The sequence below is a fragment of the Ursus arctos genome, unplaced genomic scaffold (assembly GCF_023065955.2).
Source record: "Ursus arctos isolate Adak ecotype North America unplaced genomic scaffold, UrsArc2.0 scaffold_3, whole genome shotgun sequence".
NCBI classification, from domain to species: Eukaryota; Metazoa; Chordata; class Mammalia; order Carnivora; family Ursidae; genus Ursus; species Ursus arctos.
Window position 1 is genome coordinate 25567776 of NW_026622985.1, and position 17940 is coordinate 25585715.

General features: G+C 37.2%; 1 protein-coding gene across 1 annotated transcript in view; it reads right to left on the bottom strand.

The window, feature by feature from the left end:
* Window positions 1-17940, bottom strand: part of PCLO (piccolo presynaptic cytomatrix protein) — a 372284-nt gene that overhangs the window by 338527 nt on the left and 15817 nt on the right. The window contains exon 3 of the mRNA XM_026504655.4: window positions 5255-6658. Within this exon, the coding sequence (XP_026360440.3) occupies window positions 5255-6658 (1404 nt within the window). The remainder of the gene's footprint in view (window positions 1-5254; window positions 6659-17940) is intronic.

Genomic DNA, 17940 nt, shown 5'->3' on the forward strand with positions numbered 1-17940 from the left:
GTGCTCATTAGCGTCTCTAGAGAAACAGCAGCATGTATGAGAAGTTGGCCAGAGTATAAACTGAGACAACCGCCCTGGAGAACAAGCTTAAGATGGAGATAACCTGTGGTCCAACAATCCCACTCCTGGGAATGTGACAGAAGAGGCTATATGGAAGGGCTGGTAGAAGCAAAGATCGACAACCACCACTACCACCAATGGAACACTCAGATGTTCGTGATTTTCAGGGAGTAACATCTTTGTACTCATTGGCGGGAATATAATAGTATTTCTTACAGCTGGAGCATGTTTTACATCCTCACACTCACAATATACGAAGGCAGGGACATCATTTTGTCATTCAGTCATCCCTTTCACCCATAAATGGTGATCAGTGGTGGACGTATCGGAAAGAAAAATGCTACAATGATGCTGGCCTCTATGCTTCTGAACCTCTCGATTGGCCCATTCTTCTAGGTCCAACCACTAACAGAGCCACCACTATTCTGTGGGCCCCATATGCTACCCAGCTTTCATGCACATACTTGCAAATATGTTGGTGTGAAAGTCCTGGTAATTACCAAGTCACACAACTTAGAGGTAAGAGAGGACAGAACAAGGGGCATTGGCTATCCAGTTCCTTAGGTTACTCACATGTATGATAGGAGAGAGCGCACTGGCTCCGCCTCTGAATTCTACCTCTGTGGTTTGACAGCTGCCCTGCTCTGATATTCGTGCTCCCAAACTCTAAAATCACAGTAAAACCTACCCAACAAGACTGTTGTCAGGAAAATGCCTGTCAAATACCAGCCTGTTGCAAAAACAGTAACAAAAACAAACAAAAAAACAAACCAAAACCAAACCACCAACAGCGATGGCAGTTTACCTTTTCCCCTAATGCCTACACAACATTTTGTCTGGATCCTAATTAGAATCATCTATTTACCTGTAATATCCAAATAAAATTTCTGGTAATCAAATATAAATCAAAGGAACAATATGATAGCAATTTTAGACTTCCAAATTAACAAGTATCATTTTTGATGTTTTTATTCAAGTATGGAGAATCTGCAGCAAGAAGGAAATCATGACGCCAGGGGTGGAGATGTCAAATGCTATCACATCTCCAAAGAGAATTTGATACTTTAGGGTCCTTGTCCCTTGATTTAGTAACATTGTACTAGTAAATTTTCCTTGGGAAACCATTAAAAATACAAAATATTTATATCCAAAATTATTCATCTTATTTATAATGAAAAAAATTAAACAACCTAAATCCCCAATATGAGAAGAATGTGTATGAAAAAAATATATATCCATATATCCAAAAAATTAAGTAATAATCATTTTTAATAATATGCACAAAGTCTTTAATCATGTGAGGAAATGTTATATAATCATATGTTAAGACTGGAATATAGAACTACCATGTAGTATAGAATATGAACCATGTAAAAACACATAGAAGAAAAGACTAATGGAGAGATTATTTTGTTTAAATTTGTTTAAACAGAAGTTTTAAATCCACATTTGAGTTTTCTGACAAAATACCACTTAATAAAAAAACAACCTATTAAAATTCTCCTAAAAATTAAGAACCAATAATTTTGTTTCAACCAACGAACTTAGCACTTTTTAACTTACATGAGAAAGTTGACATCAGGAGTCCCTCTCTGCCACAGATGTCAGAAATATTCACACAGAAAGCATAACTCCATTATATAATTCTTTTGAAAATAATTATTGGTAGAATGGTTTTCTACTTACTGATTTTTTTTTATCATTCTTTCCATTTTTAATTGTGTGTATGTGCGTGTACTTAAATGCTTTTTACTATTGGGTAGATGATTTTTAAAGTATTAAGTAATGAATTTTAAAGTAAAAGCAAAATAAGTGTTTGCCAACCTAAGAAATCCGGCGCATGCCCACGAGGCTTTTCTTGGCTGTGAGATAGAGAAGGCAGAAGCCACCCCAGCTAGACAGCAAAGATCTGAAGGGATCCCTGTTACACCACTGGGTCTTAATCGGCTCAAAAGGCCCATCTGTTGCCTAGTGACGAATATATGCTAGCTCTTCCTGCATCACTCAGGCCCTACATAATTATCTTAACTAAGGAAGCAAAATTATGACCCAGTATGAGCAACTGTGAGTCCTTTTTGCATTTGAAATGAACCAAAATTATTAAAAGCCACTAAACTGATTGTCAACTTAGGCTGTTTTTTTTCAGGATGCTTCCAAATTCTCTAAGAGCAGCGCTATCAGAAAGCCCTGCTGCCGCTTTTAAAACTCCTTCTAAGATAAGATATTCCCTGAGTTGGTGAAAGTTAAAGCCTAAGAGACTTCTTCCTTCCTATCTGAGGCTACTCGATTAGGATGCCATTTATACAAACTTGGCAGCAAAGAGTTAAACCTTGAAGCTTAGGTGGAAGCCTGGCTGCACCCCAGGGCCCTGCAGGCAGCTCCTGGCACAGCTCAGGTGTTGTGGGGGATGCTGTGTATGAGAAACAGGAAGCAACCTAAGAGACAGGTGTGTTTGATTAACGGGCAGGGGAGGGAGAAGTACTCTCTATATAGCTCCCCAACCCATGACAAACTGTAACCAGCTCTTCTCGCCACCAGAGCAACAGAACAGCAAAAGGGGAAGGCAGAGTGGTACCCACAGGAAAAGAAGACCTGCCTCACAGTGATTATTAGAGTAGAAGCAGAGGCTTACAATATAAAGTTAAATGTGCTCTATTGGAAAAATAAATAGAAATAGTTAAATCTTTTCTTAGAAATACCACTTCTTTGCATTACAGGCATAAAGTCTGAGTATTTTCTGAATGTGCCCCTGAAAACTAGAGGGAAAGAGCAGAAAATATTAGGTTAACAAGAAATAAATATCACAAGCAGAATGGAGAAAGCAAAGAAAGAAAGCAAGGATCAGGAAGGAGATCCTTTCCTAATCGCTCCTAACTGAAGGAAATGAGGAGAGATTAGTAGTAAGAATTCTGAGAGAGCACCGCAAGTTAAACCTATAAATCGTATTTAAAATTTTCTAGAAATGTATGTGTACGTATGCACACACACATGCAAACACAAAGTGCCTTTCTTTTCAACTAACCCCTTCTGCCAATCCTCTCAAGTCCTTTGGGTTAATAAGAAGAAGAATATTTGAACACCGAATCACTCAACCAGCGTCATTCACTCCCTTGATACCAGGTCAGCCAACAGACTTTACCGAAAGGCTGGAGGGCACTAAGGCCTTCTACTAACTGAAAACTTCACATGGATTAGCACAGTTAAGGTAGGAACACTAGCCAACTGCTTCTGTTACATCAATTTTTTTTTTCTCCTCTGAAACATCTTCCAAATTCAAATAAATTGTCAACCAGCAAAATACTCTGAACAGTAACAGTGATCCCAGTGGTCATATTTAAAATAGGATTTCACCTAAAACACCTGAACACTTGAGATCACTAATATTTTCAAACTACGGAAATTTCACACACAGCCTAGGTAATTCTGTGCTTTATTCAAGAAACCTCCATTCAAATTAGCACACCCTCCCCTCAAAAAAATATAATTTAACCAACAAAAGAAAACCAAAGATTTTCCTGAAAAGTTTCTTGTCCTTCCACCCAAGGGCTCTCATTTCATACCTCCACACACTGACTGGATTCTCGTAATCACTATGGTCCAAATATATACATATACCTATGTGCACACATACATACACAATCCTCCCTCTGCACTACACTTTTTTAGTGTGCCCAAAATACATTTTAAATAGAGACATTATGTTTTGTTTTTAGCGCTGCAGTTTGTTTTGTAACTATTAAATGGTACTGTGTTGACACCATCAGCTCCTCATTAAAGGGTACAATTTTTTAAGTCTATGAAATAAATACAATCGTACTGGTAAAACCAAAATTTTCTGCTTCATGAATACACAACCAAAAACAACTCTTCTAAATATATGAGAGAAATAGAAGGTCTGCTTTTTGTTTTGCTTTTGCATTGAATCCAAACCACTGTAAGTAATAATTATAGTTGTTACCACTCATGAAGTACTGAGGGAAACCAAATTTTATCTGCCTTTAAAATGGATCTCAGTTAACTCTATTCATCACAGATCAAGAGGATAAAAATCTCCTTAAGTCTGTAGAAACCATACTTTCACATGATGTTAATTCTGTCAAAGCAACCTAATACCTTTTAAAAGTAAAAAATAAAAAATGTGTACAGCTTACTCTTTAAAAAATTTAACTCAGAAACAACACCAAGAATCTCTAAATCTCCTTCTGTAGATTTGCTATAATCTGTTCAATTTTTCCATTCCAATGAATTACAAAATCAAAAGAGAGTGGAATAAAATAATCCTTAAGTATTTCTGATTTGTGTAAAAACAATGAACAATTATTTAAAATTCAATCCCAAAATGTTTATTAAACATCTAAGATAGCAACAATCATTTAACCCCTCAGTTCCCAAGATCTAAATATTCTAACAACCCTAACACATTATTAATGTTTATAGATTCATTCTTTTATAACCCTGCTAGGTAGAAATTTGCCCATCTCTGTTTTGGTCATTCCATGTGGAGAAAATGTCCCATCATCCATTAAAAAAAAAAAAAATTTTAAAAACACAGTTCCTTGACATCAGTCACTGAAACCCATGTATCTGTTTTTGTTTTTGGGTTTTTTTTGCACATTTCTTATCAAAGTACTCTGTTATATTTATGGCAGATAAAAGCTCAAAGAGAATTATAAGAAGTCTAGACATAGTAAGTTTGAACCACTATTTTCTAGGAGGCAATATTATTAACCTACACTAATTTCTTAACAATTTTTGTAAAATAACAGACCTCATGTTGTTTACGGATCTGTAAGCAACCAAAACTTTCTCTAAGGTAGTAGAGGCAGGAAGGACTGAAGATCATGGGAACGGTAAAATACAACTTCTCCTTGGCATTAAGTGAAAATCACATAGTCATCTCCAAAGCTACAGTTCTTTAATTCACAAAGGATTGGGATAATTGTTACTTTAAGTTGTCAGCTTATTTATCTTCTTAATTCTGGTGCATAACCCAGAAAAATATAATTACATGAACAAGAAATTAAGCCTGTAATAAGTAATTGAAACTTCTACTATGCCATCAATATTGATATGCCTTCTTTACTAGAAATGGGCTTTTTTGTTTTGGGGGGGTTTGCTCAGAAATTCGGCTACCAAAATACTTCAGAATAAACACGATACAGTCACATCCGTAAGTAATATATAAATTGCTTACCTCAGTCAAGTGTGGTGTAGGGTTAAATCCACAGAGATTACACACTTGATTCCCGCATTCAGTGCAAGTATTGAAGTTAGGAGGATCCTTAGAACCGATGTTGAGCTCAGTTTTGCAGAGCGGACAGGCTGATTCTGGTTTGGGGGTTTTCTCCAACTTGGGGGGAAGGACAGCCTTCTGAGGCTCAGCTGCTGAAGGTTTGCTATCCTGAACAGGCAGAGCCTTCTTCTCTGTTTCTGTTCCTTTTACGGCTGGAACTTGTTCAGCTTTGGGCTCTAATCTTTCAGCCACCGGAGCTTTCGTGTCTTTTTTCACAGGGATAACCTTTGCAGGGGCTGGTGGCCCCTGACCTGTGGATTTGGGTGGCCCCTGAGGAGGTGGCTGTGAAGGAGGAGGGCCTTGTTTTGCTGGGGCCCCAGGCCCACTCTGAGACTGCGACCCAGGCTGGCCTGCTGTGGAGATTAAATTTGATGCCTGGCTGAAGATTGACGCTCCAAACCCAAAGAGTTTTCCAGTCACAGTTTCTTGAGGCGTCGTGGGCTGTGACTTGGGGGCATCAGTAATACTCCCCAGATTTAGACTGAAGCGTCTTGACTGCTCCTGAGGCTTTGGGGGCTGCTGAGATGTGGGGGCAGTTTGGCCAGTGGTAGGTCGTGGGCCTGGGGGCGGAGGGGACCCTTTTGGCATCGGCTTGGCATCTGGCTTAGGACTCATTTTGGTTTGTGCTTTCTTGGGTTCTTCCCTCTTTTGAACTGGATCAACTGGCTTTTGACCTTTGCTCTCTGAACTAGGCCCAGGATGTGAAATAATTTTTGAATCTGATGCAGGTCGGGGTATGACTTTAGAATCGACCGGGGTGACTCTTTCTCCTGTTGGTGGAAAACTCTGTGAGGGTTTGGCAGCGTCTGTTTTTAGAGGAGGGGCTGTTTTCTCTTGATCCTCCGACTGTACTTTGGAGCTTGGAATATCAGGTTTTGCTGCTATCGACGATGAAGACACAACGTCTGTGGCTGGCTTTCCTGTCTTGGGCTGCTTTGGTTTATCCTCAGCCATGGGGACCTTGGCCTGCTCGGATGGCACCGAGGGCTCTTTGGGAGGGGCTGGCTTGGATGAGGGTTCTGCCACAGGAGGCTGCTTGGCCGCCGGTGGGGGAGATCCGTGAATGGTTGGTTGTTTCACGAGTGGTGGGGGCTTCTTAGACTCGGGTGCCTTTGAGATATCCTGTTTGGGTACAGTATCCTTCTTTGGAGACATCTGCTGTGGCTGCGGGGATGGTTTGCTCACTGTGGATGCAGGAGTAGCGGGGGCAGTCTTCGGTTTTGGCTGAGGGGACAATGGAACTGGAGCCAGATCACCTCCTAGAGCTCTTTTCATCTGACAGTTTAAACAGAGCCACTCTTTTATCTAGAAATAAATATGAAACAATGGTCAGAGACAGGAACAATGTAAAGACACAAAAACGTAATTTTAAAAATGCCTGGTTACCATTTGCAACTATGTCGCTCCTCATTTGACCCATAATATATAGATCAAATCATTTTACTTAAATTATATTGAAATATTATAAAGTTAATTATACTGAAATATAATTAATGAACCTCAGAGAGTTAAGCACTCTATATGTTAAGGAAAATAAAACGTAAATATGTAGATAAAGTTGTATTTTTTTCCTACTGTTAATTTCTTTTGTTTTTTTTTTAAGATTTTATTTATTTGAGAGAGAGAGTGTGTGGGCAAGCAAGAGAACACAAGCAGGGGGAGCAATAGAGGGAGAGGGAGAAGCAGACTTCCCACTGAGCAGGGAGCCCAATGTGGGGCTCGATCTCAGGACCCTGAGATCATGACCTGAGCCAAAGGCAGCCACTTAACAAACTGAGCCACCGAGGCACCCCTAATTTTGTGATTCTTTGCCCGATTTACTGAAAGTTTGTACCCCCAGAAATAGGAAACACTGTATCAAAAAGATGAATTATAACGTATTAGATTCCATAAATTAGTTACATTAGATATTTTCTCTATTGATGGCTCATATACAGTTTTTAGTTATACAACCCAGTGTATGCCTGTCAAATTATTAACACATTGCTAATTTCTTAAATTAGCAGAGCATTACTTCCCCCTCCAAGGCGACATAATCAAATGTGTGAAAACAAAAATTGTTAACCACACTGGGTTAGAAAGAGAACATTCTCTGTTGAGAAAATAAAGAAAAAACAATGGCATCTCTTCAAATTATCATAAATAATAGCACGATTTAACAGAGGAAACCGTTTTTCCTTATAATTTTGTGAATATACTAGGAAGAGCAGTATAAGTAAGCAATATACTTATTCAACTGGTGAGATATGTATAGATGTGAGATACACATCAAATATATACACAGAGGTATAGGAGTAAGTGCATCTGTTCATCTCATATTGTGTCAATTATAAAAAGGAGATGGTAAATTTGATACTTATTTTAGAAGATAATTTACAAGTACCTATGTTTAGCATAAGTCAATCAGAGAAAGACAGTTGTCATATGGGTTGACTCATATGTGGAATATAAGGAATAGCACAGAGAATCATAGGGGGGAAGGGAGGGAAAACTGAATGGGAAGAAATCAGAGAGGAAGACAAACCATGAGAGACTCTTGACTCTGGGAAACAAACTGAGGGTTGTGGCAAGGGAGGTGGGTAGGGGGATGGGGTAACTGGGTGCTGGGCATTAAGGAGGGCACATGATGGAATAAGCACTTGAACCCTACACCAAAAACTAATGATGTACTATATGTTAGCTAATTGGATTTAAATTTAAAAATTTTAAAAATAATAAAAAAATAAAAGTACCTATGTTTAACATTTACCTTTTTTTAATTCCAATATGCTTATTATATAAAATTTTAAATATTTCCAAAGTAATTTAGAATGTCAAATTCTATATGATGCAATCTTCTCCACCCAAAGTAACCAATGTTACCAGTTTAGCACTGAGGTTCTATATACAGAAGTCTAATGGTGGAAAACTAAATATGTGGAACAGAGGTACCAGAAAAGTTTTCCACAGTACAAAAGTATGAAGGGTTAGGCTGGCAAAAAACATGCTCCTTATTTGCAAACAATTTCCTTTTGAAAAGAAATTGAAATAAACCTTCCTAAACTCTTAAAAACTTTTGTCATTTAATAGTTTATACTGCTAAGCTTTTTTAGTAAGAAAAAAATCTTTATTGAATTATTTTCTTAATCATTAAAATGGCTTTAAAGTAAAAATCACACTGAATCATTTAAACTCATGCACTGGTAAAAACGAAAAAAAAAAAGGCTTATTTTGCAATCTCATGAAAGCAAACTTCTGTTTAGAGAAGGTTAAAGAGATTGTCAACTCTAACATGTTATATTTCTGTTTAAAAATGTGAAACAAAGTAAAATTAAAACATTTGTTAAAAATGGGTGGAAAGTACTTGGGTGTTCATCACATTTGCTTTCAGTATGGGGGTTGAGTATTTACATACTTATAATATTTTTATCTTTACTTTTCTGTATGTTTGAAGCATTTCACAAAATAACTTTTTATACATATAAATATTTGAATCCCAAAACATAAGCAATTGCTACTTACGCTGGTGCCCTGACAAAAGGTGAACTAGAATGTAAGGAAATTTCACTCCACTTTACCCCCTTCTTGATGGACAGAAACTCCTCCGTAAATATACTTTCACCTACTCAACCATCTCTGCTAGTGTCAATGTCACTTCTGCTGTTCTACTGTTCATATTTTCTCATTTGTCTTTTTCCACAGCCTTAAATACCACATCACCTCATAATCATGCAGTCGGACAAAAGAAAATATAATTAAAAGCATAATTCTTGGGGCGCCTGGTTGGCTCAGTCGTTAAGCGTCTGCCTTCGGCTCAGGGCGTGATCCCGGCATTCTGGGATCGAGCCCCACATCAGGCTCCTCCGCTGAGAGCCTGCTTCTTCCTACTCCCTCTGCCTGTGTTCCCTCTTTCACTGGCTGTCTCTCTCTCTGTCAAATAAATAAATAAAATCTAAAAAAAAAAAAAAAAAAAAAGCATAATTCTTACCTATGCTCTGTCACTCATTTTTTTTCCTGTAAAACATTAGAAGATGTGCATCTACATTAACCACACTAAATTCTAAACTCCTAGGGTTAGTGACTTGCATTACAGTTAATTGCTCTTAATCTTTTTGACGAGTGTTATAACCAAAGCAGATGCAAAATTCATTCACCTATTCCTTTAAATTTTTTTTTTCTTTTTAAGTAAGCTCCACACCCAACATGTGGCTTGAACTCACAACGCGAGATCCAGTCTCATGTTCCACTGACTGAGCCAGCCAGGCAACACCACCTATTTATTTTATTTTTTTTTTAAGATTTTTTTTATTTGAGAGAGAGAGAACATGGAGGGGAGGGACAGAGGGAGAGCGAGAGAGAATCTCAAGCACAGAGCCCGATGTAGAACTCAGTCTCAGGGCTCTGAGATCATGACCTGAGCCAAAATCAAGACTCTGATGACTCTCAACCGACTGAGCCACGCAGGCACCCGAGCCACCTGTTCATTTCTGATTCAAGTGGTTACTGAGCAACCTCTACATGGCACATAGCACTGGATAAAAGAGACAAAAATCCCCATCCTCCTGGAGATTACATTATAGTGCAGAAGTCAGATAAGAAACAAGTTAACATATAACTTCAAGGTTATTACAGATATGTAATAAGTATCTGATGATACTGTGATGACTACTTTTTTCCTTGCTTCCTGCCAGGAAGCTTCCTTCCACCCTCCCCACTGAACACTTACTTGGATTTATTTGGTATTATCAGTAAAACTCTAAGTCTCTCTGCAATGTGAACTTTAGACCTTCACGTGTAGCTCACCGGTGGGCTCTCGCTCCATTTTTAAACCACTGTAGAATTAAAACACTACCACAGCATAGCAAATGCATAATTTACACTAATACTGGGAAACACATTCTATATTGCCCTTATTCCGAAATCAAACGTCTCCTTGTACTTTATAGTATATGACCCTTATTTCCACATAAAGACACAAGGGCGAGTGGAAGAGGTCAAATACCCAAGTCACTGCATCTTCATGTAGAGGAGAATTCTGCTTTTCTCTTAATACACCCTTATTTTGAACGGACTCCACTGCCCATCCTTTGTCCTTTTAATGGCCACATTTTCTTAATTTGGATAAACAACACAAAAAAGACATTTTGACCCCACAGTGTTCCTCCTCGCTGCTAGAATACGCGTTAAAAACATTGTAGCAATCACAATATGAAAAGCTTTTCATCCTCTTAGGATTTTTTTTTTCTTTAAGAAAGAGCCTCCTTGATATTTAATTCTACTGGCCAAATCTGTTGGAACTAGAAATGATTTTATCTCAGCGCTCAACAATCTAGCACTGAAAACAGACGCATTCCTAATTCCCTGATTCAACTGAAAAACAAAAACAAAAGCAAACTTCCTACACACTGAGAAAAAGTCCACAAGCCGCCCCAGCATCAGAAACCACCCTGTCCTCCCCAAAGCGCGCAGGGAGAGTAACGAGTGCTAACAGCACCTTTGCAAGCTCTCAGTCATTGAGGTCAGAAATCCTGTGGTATCTTCACTGCATTATCATTTATTCCTCAAGTATGTCTGCACTGCTTGTGAAAGGTAATTTCCCATTCATCTTTTCATATTTCCAAAGCCAACGTCCCTCACTTGGCCTTTGTCATTGTCTAGATAATTTACACCTTCACAAAAAGATCCCCCATGTAAAACCACCAACCACACAAGGGGTTGACTCTAACTACGTCCCCTCGCACCTCAATGCCTCTCCCAGAATTGTGAAGTTCATCTTTTGCAAGAACTTCAAAATACATAATTCTGAAATATAAAATGCTAGCGCTTGTATCATCCTTCTACTTCCAGGTCTCTAACCCCCAAAAGACAGTAATCAACAAATGGTAAGGACTTCCTGGTGGTAGTCTTTCCTCTGACACCCTGGGGTCTACCTAACCCTTTAAGCATGACAGATGCCCAGTTTTTGAGCTGGTTTGAATTTATTTAATTCAATAATAACTGAAAATGTTTGTGCTCTTGAAGCTACAGCTTTCCTGTGTTTACTCTGCTAATTCCCATTGTTTACACAGTTTGTAGGACACGCTGCTGCCTTCATTTTCTGGTTGCATGCCACAGACAACCTATCCCCATTTTGAGTCAAACTCAAAGAGTCCCTCATAATCACTGTACCTACTAACCATACATATTTTCCCCACCTCGAGGCAATTACTGCCTTGTTTCACTTCCAAACTTAAACACTTATTTGTAAGTCTGAGCAGAAATGAACCTGAATTTTTTACCATCACTGCCTCAGACAGCTGCTGCCAGTTCCATTTGGTAGCCGTGTCTATAATACAGTTGGTTCTCCTATTTCTTCGTGATTGGGTCTTCATTCCACTGGAGCCATGAACGAGAATCAAAAATCTCAGAAGATTTTAGTCCTTATTACTTCTTCCCCATGCCACAGAGGTCAAACAATATCCAAGGCCAAGGCTGACTCACAGAAGAAGCCTTCTACCAATATTTCATAAACAACTTCCCATAACTAGCACTTACTGGGACACCTGGGTGGCTCAGTTGGTTAAGCACCTGCCTTCAGCTCAGGTCATGACCTCAGGGTCCTGGGATGGACCCCTCATCAGGCTCCCTTGTCCATCTCCCTCTGCTCCTCTGCCCTGCTCATGTGCTCTCTCTCTCTCTCATGTGTGTGCATGCTCTCCCAAATAATTAAAAATCTTTAAAAAAAAAATAACTAGCACTTATTCCCTAACATCACACTATCATCATCCACATCCACCTGATAACTGATGGGAAAAATGCAAGAAACAATACCAGGGAAGCCCACAACTGTATCAATGCGTCCAGGAAGAAGTCGTATCTTCAATATATATACATTAAAATGAAAGAATCTAACTTTATTAGAAAAATATGTCATGCTTCACCTATTCCTAAATTCTAGAGTTGATGTAACAAAAGGAAAAATAGTCATGTTTTGCTTTCCCCACCCATAGCCTTACTTACAGAGAGTGCATAAATGGAATTCAAGGTCTGGAGACACAACCGCTTAATGAGCTACTGTAATTCAATTAGTTCTTTGGAAAGAAACAAAAGAAACGCATAAACTTGTTTATTCACTCTTCTAATTTAATATGCTACATAAATGGGATAAGAGACTGGTTAGACAGGATTTTTGCTCACTCTGAGGGCACTGTGTATTCTAATGCAGACCTGTAATATAATTACTATACACACCTCCCTGCTTAATCCAATCCTCTGGGTTCCACTTTGTTGAACCTTTGTTATGTATCAGAGCTGTGACATACAGTAATACAAACTCATTGGCTAAGGACTTTGATGGATAATCACAAATGTATTATTTAGATGTCTCATGAGGTACCACTTATGGTTGTGAGCTTCACATAGAGAGTTTCAATTAATGTTGCCACTTTCAAAAAAAGTTACCCAAACTTTTGATTACTACTGATTACTAAAAAATTATATTCTGTATTTTAAGAGTGTGTTTTCAGTAATAATTGAAGACAATTAACTCAATACATCTAAGCATTGAGGTGAGTTGGCAAATGTTAGGGTTCTAGAATTAAAGGACATTCTTGCTCACAACTGTTACTCATCTATTTAGCTTCAAAACAGAATGGAAATTTCTAAGGAAGGAAGGAAGGAAGGAAGGAAGGAAGGAAGGAAGGAAGGAAGGAAGGAAAGAAAGGGAAGAAAGGGAAGAAAGGAAGAAAGAAATCCAGAAGGCCTAATGAGTAATGTCCACCCTTCAGTGCACTCCAAACTGGAAATTTTGAACACAAAATTTACATAAGATTTATAATGGAATGTCTGCTCAACACAGCACAGTACTTGGAATAATGGAACATCAAAAGAGTAACACAATGTTAGGAATTTATATTTCCTGGTGTTCATACTATTCACATTAGCTATTGAATAAATTTTCTTCAGTCATGCTGTCGTCCTGCCTGTCCCTATACAATAAAGCCTGTTGCGTTCTTACTTTTGAAAGCATGACAACTACACTTTTCTGCAAACTGTGACTTCTACATGTACCATTTACTTCATCAAGGCAGGCTCCTCATGCTCTCATACGTGAGTCACAGGCCAATGTGTATTCCTCCTCCATTTACCAGAGTGCTACCCATCTTTAGCATCCACACTGAATTTCCTCCTTTACCACTTAACATACCCAGGCCTGCCCCTTCCTACCTCTTTCTAGCACAGCTGGGACCACAGCAGTTAGACTCAGACAGTGCTTTAAATCGTTTTCCAATTATTTCTTCTTCCCTCCTCTCCTCACGTGGACTCAACAGAAGCAACAACTTCTCATAAATTATTCTGAACATTTTTCCTATTTTTCATCAAATTATCTTCAAATATTTACTGAATATGTTATTTATATGTTATATTATACTATTCTGAATGCCACAGAAAATAATTACATAACTTACATTACATAATAGCATAATGCATCATATTATAAAGAGGAAACCAAACTATCGCTTGAAAACAGATTGCCTTCTGCTCTTCAAGGATTGCCCAAGCCACACGACCTCCCCCACAGAGCCAGCTACTCACTGACAGCAGTGTGGCTGCAGAGGGCTCACTGTAGTTGACACCTTTAGCTGTGCATATTAATGCACAATTTATTTTGGCTAAAAACAGGACATTAGCATTTCTCAGAACTGTGATGACATGCTTAGCAACTTGGTGCAACAGTTTTATTTAAGACAATCCATCCAAAAGTTGGATGGATAATTCAGCAACCATTAATAAACCTTGTGAAATGTACACTAAACTTTTTCCTTCCTAAAGCATAATAATGTTTACCAAATACTAGCAATAACATGTGTAAGTCCTCAAAAAATAGGATCAAAAGGTAAAAGCATAGTTTAACGCTTGGCAATGCAACCCAAAACCAGAAAACCACTTTCGCCAAAGCAAAACTTAAAAAATTACTGTATATACACAGACATGAAAATATATTTGCTCTATTACAGCCACATGAAAAGAGGAGGATCCCAAGTCAGTAAACTGAACTTAGATACACTATGTATTAACACTTCTGAACTGCTTCTCAGACGGCAAATTCCAGCTTTTATGCCTTGAATGATTAACACACACCTTGAGCTATCACACGATTTTGTAGCCTGCGATCCAAGAGTTCCAATTAGGCTGTGTTTGCAAAGAGCTTATTGAATTGTCCTCTTATTTCATTTAAAAATTGAAGAAATAAATTCCATTAGTGAAAAGAACCAAAGGTCACCTAAACTTTGTGAACTCATTATGTAGGCTGAGAGCTATGTATCTTTAATTCAATCAGATGCTAACTAGAATTAAGATAATCACTTGTACGTTGAGTTGGAAAGGAAAAAAAAAATGCTTTTTAAAAATATATATGAAATGCTTAAAGTATATTAAATCTTGTGTAAAAAAAAAACAAAATTTCATGAGGATTATAGACTCTTTTAGTTTTCTAGGAATGGAAACCACTTATAATTTCTTCAAATTTTATATAGTTATATGTATGCCCATTTTCAAGAGTGTCTTTAAGGAAAATCTGATTTTAAAATTATATTTAATCACCTTTACATTATTTTCCTTTTTTTTTCGTAGATCCTATCCACATTTTTCATTACCCTTTATTTCCTTCTGACGATTTTTTAACCCTTCCCCCATCAAGTTTAAAAACACATAAATCCACACATTAAAATTTTCCCCAGCTTTTACAGAATTCCCAATCACATGCTCACATATTAAAGCTTGCCACTGACTTCTTTTGTTTTGCATAAGCAAAAATCCTAAGAGCTGTTCCATGAATTCCACTAAAAATTCTGACTTTACTGAACAAATGATAGAAATGTCATATTTCTATCAAATGTTTCACAATTGATTTTTAAAATCTTTATTTTTGATTAAAGAAAATAAAAGAAAAAGCAGTTTACTGTTTTATATTCAGGTGAGACCACGTCTCATCCATATAAACTTTACCATAGTCTGTTTTACAAACAAGATTCCATCTTCATTTGCTAAATTATTGCCTCTCCTTTTGGACTCTGAGTTCTATTCCTAACTGTGAACAAAGTTATTAACTTCCTCTGTATTTTCAAAATCTAACAGAGTAGCTAGCTCAGAGCAGGAGCTCACAGTTTTCCTAGAGAACAAAAAAGAATTCAGCAACATAAAACTCTGGTTTGAGCAACAGTGAGTAGGAAGGTATAAAACCAGTGTTCTTGGACCTTGGTTTTGTTTACACTAAATTCCAAAAATAAACTACCGTCAAGAAAGTTAATTTTTTTTAACTTTAAGAATATGTGAAATTTACACACACACACACATTCTTCTTTAACCTAGAAATTTAAGAAATGGTCTATTTAAAGACAACACAGTCTCCTATAAAAAAAAAAAAAAAGATGCTAAATTTGGGGTCAGCAGATCTAGCTTCCTGTAGGAGATTCATTGCTAAGGAATTTTGTGACCATCCAAGTCACATAAAGTCCCTAACTTCACTTTTCTCATTGACAAATGGAGTTAACACTGATGGCACTATCCTTACTTGCCTATCATAATTTTTATACAGATTAATAATAATGTTATCTACTACTTTCAATTACAAAGCATTTCCACTTATATTGCCAAATGTGATCTTGACTTCAGGAAGAGTTTCATACATAAATAAGAAAACTAAATATTCCGAAAAATGGAACAACCTGACCAAATCACAAGTAAATAGGTGAGTTAGGGCTGGTATCCACATTGTCCAAATCTAAAATCCCACATTGTTTCCACTTTTCCAATGGGTCATCTGATGATTGATTTATAAAGAAACACTGAAGATTTCAAGTTGCTTTACAATATGAATTCTGATTTCTGTATTCTCTTTATTACTTGTCTTCAAAATGTGGATACCACCTTATTAAAAGAGCATTAAAGGACAAAATGCATATACAGGGCCTAGTGCACATTCTGAAATGCACAGTGCTTGAACTAAGATCTCTTCTTTCTGTGACGGAAGATCAATCTCCTTTTTACTGAAGAAAAAGGCAAGAAACACTGTATAAAAGTTGTTGCTTCCTAGGGAAGAATGAAGGGGGGGTAAACAGAAGGGGGAATGAAGCATGAAAGACTATGGACTCTGGGAAACAAACTGAGGGCTTCAGAGGGAGGGGGGTGCGGGACTGGGATAGGCCGGTGATGGGTATTAAGGAGGGCACGTATTGCATGGAGCACTGGGTGTTATATACAAATAATGAATCATAGAACACTACATCAAAACTAAGAATATACTATATGGTGACTAACATAACATAATAAAAAATTATTATAAACAAAAAGTTGTTGCTTCCTTATCAAAGGAAACTACAACTAGTTAAATTCATAGGAATATCAGTAAGACTATACATGTGTGAGGGGTAGAGCTAGTACTACACCCCAGACCTGATGCCTTACTCATGCTCTTGATATTGGCATTTTTTAGGAAAATAGCTGTAACTACTAATAGATTATTTACATTTTTGTCTTCAATGTATTATCTTTGAAATACTTTAAGAGCTTACTTTTATCTAAACTAATTAAAATATGGAATAGGCATGAGCGTTAGATACATTTTCACAAGGGACGTGAACGATGAACATGTTAACCCATCACTGTATTAAGTTTACTGATCCAGCAAATGATTTTGTTTAGGTGCAGGTATCTGCTTTCACAGCAGAACAGCTGTTCTTACCAAGCTATACAGATCATCATACCAGCCGCAATAATATGTAACAACAGTCTTAGTAGATATTCCAAAGGCTGGATATGAAGAAAGACACCTGAAACATCTAGTCATTTAAAAGCTGAAAGTGAAAAAAAGAAAGAAAAAAGGCTTTGGTTCTAATGACTAAATTTATGCGCAGAGCATGAGGAATATATATTTTATAGAGAGAACATCCAAGTCATAAGAAAAATGTTGCAAACTGGATCTTGCCGAAAGCGAGAGCTAAATAAATATGGTGTTTGTAAACATATTTAAGTAACACAGATTTGTTATATGATCAATTGGGTATTTCCATTCCTTCAAATTCATTAAAAAACTGTTTTAAGTGAAGATAAATTAATTTTGCCATAGTCAGGGTATTCTTGCTTTAAATACTGTTAAGGATACCATATGAATTATCAGAGAAGAGAAAAAAAAAGTCCTTTATCTTTAGAATACTAAGACCTTAGATTTAGAATCAAGGGAATCTATTTCTCTTCACTGGATTCATATAAAAACAGTGTCAGTTAAAGCACACGTGACTGTGGTTAAGGATGTATTAAAAATTAACCAAATTTGCCATCATAGGCATCATCGTTATTTAGAACCAGAAATTCTTGTCATGTCAACAGGTAGAATGCCAAGGCTCAAGGTGAAAAATCAAAATTCTAAATCCTTTATTCACTCTGTCACATCATATATTTGCTCAACCATCATTTGATAAATGAGGATTTTTTAAATTACTCAAGTGTTAATTATAACACGAATTTACAAGCTTAAAAAAATAGTACAAAAAGGTACATTAAAAGTAAAATCGTCTCTCTCTGCCACCAAGCCTTACTCTCCACAATCAATCAGTTTTAAGTTATGCTTT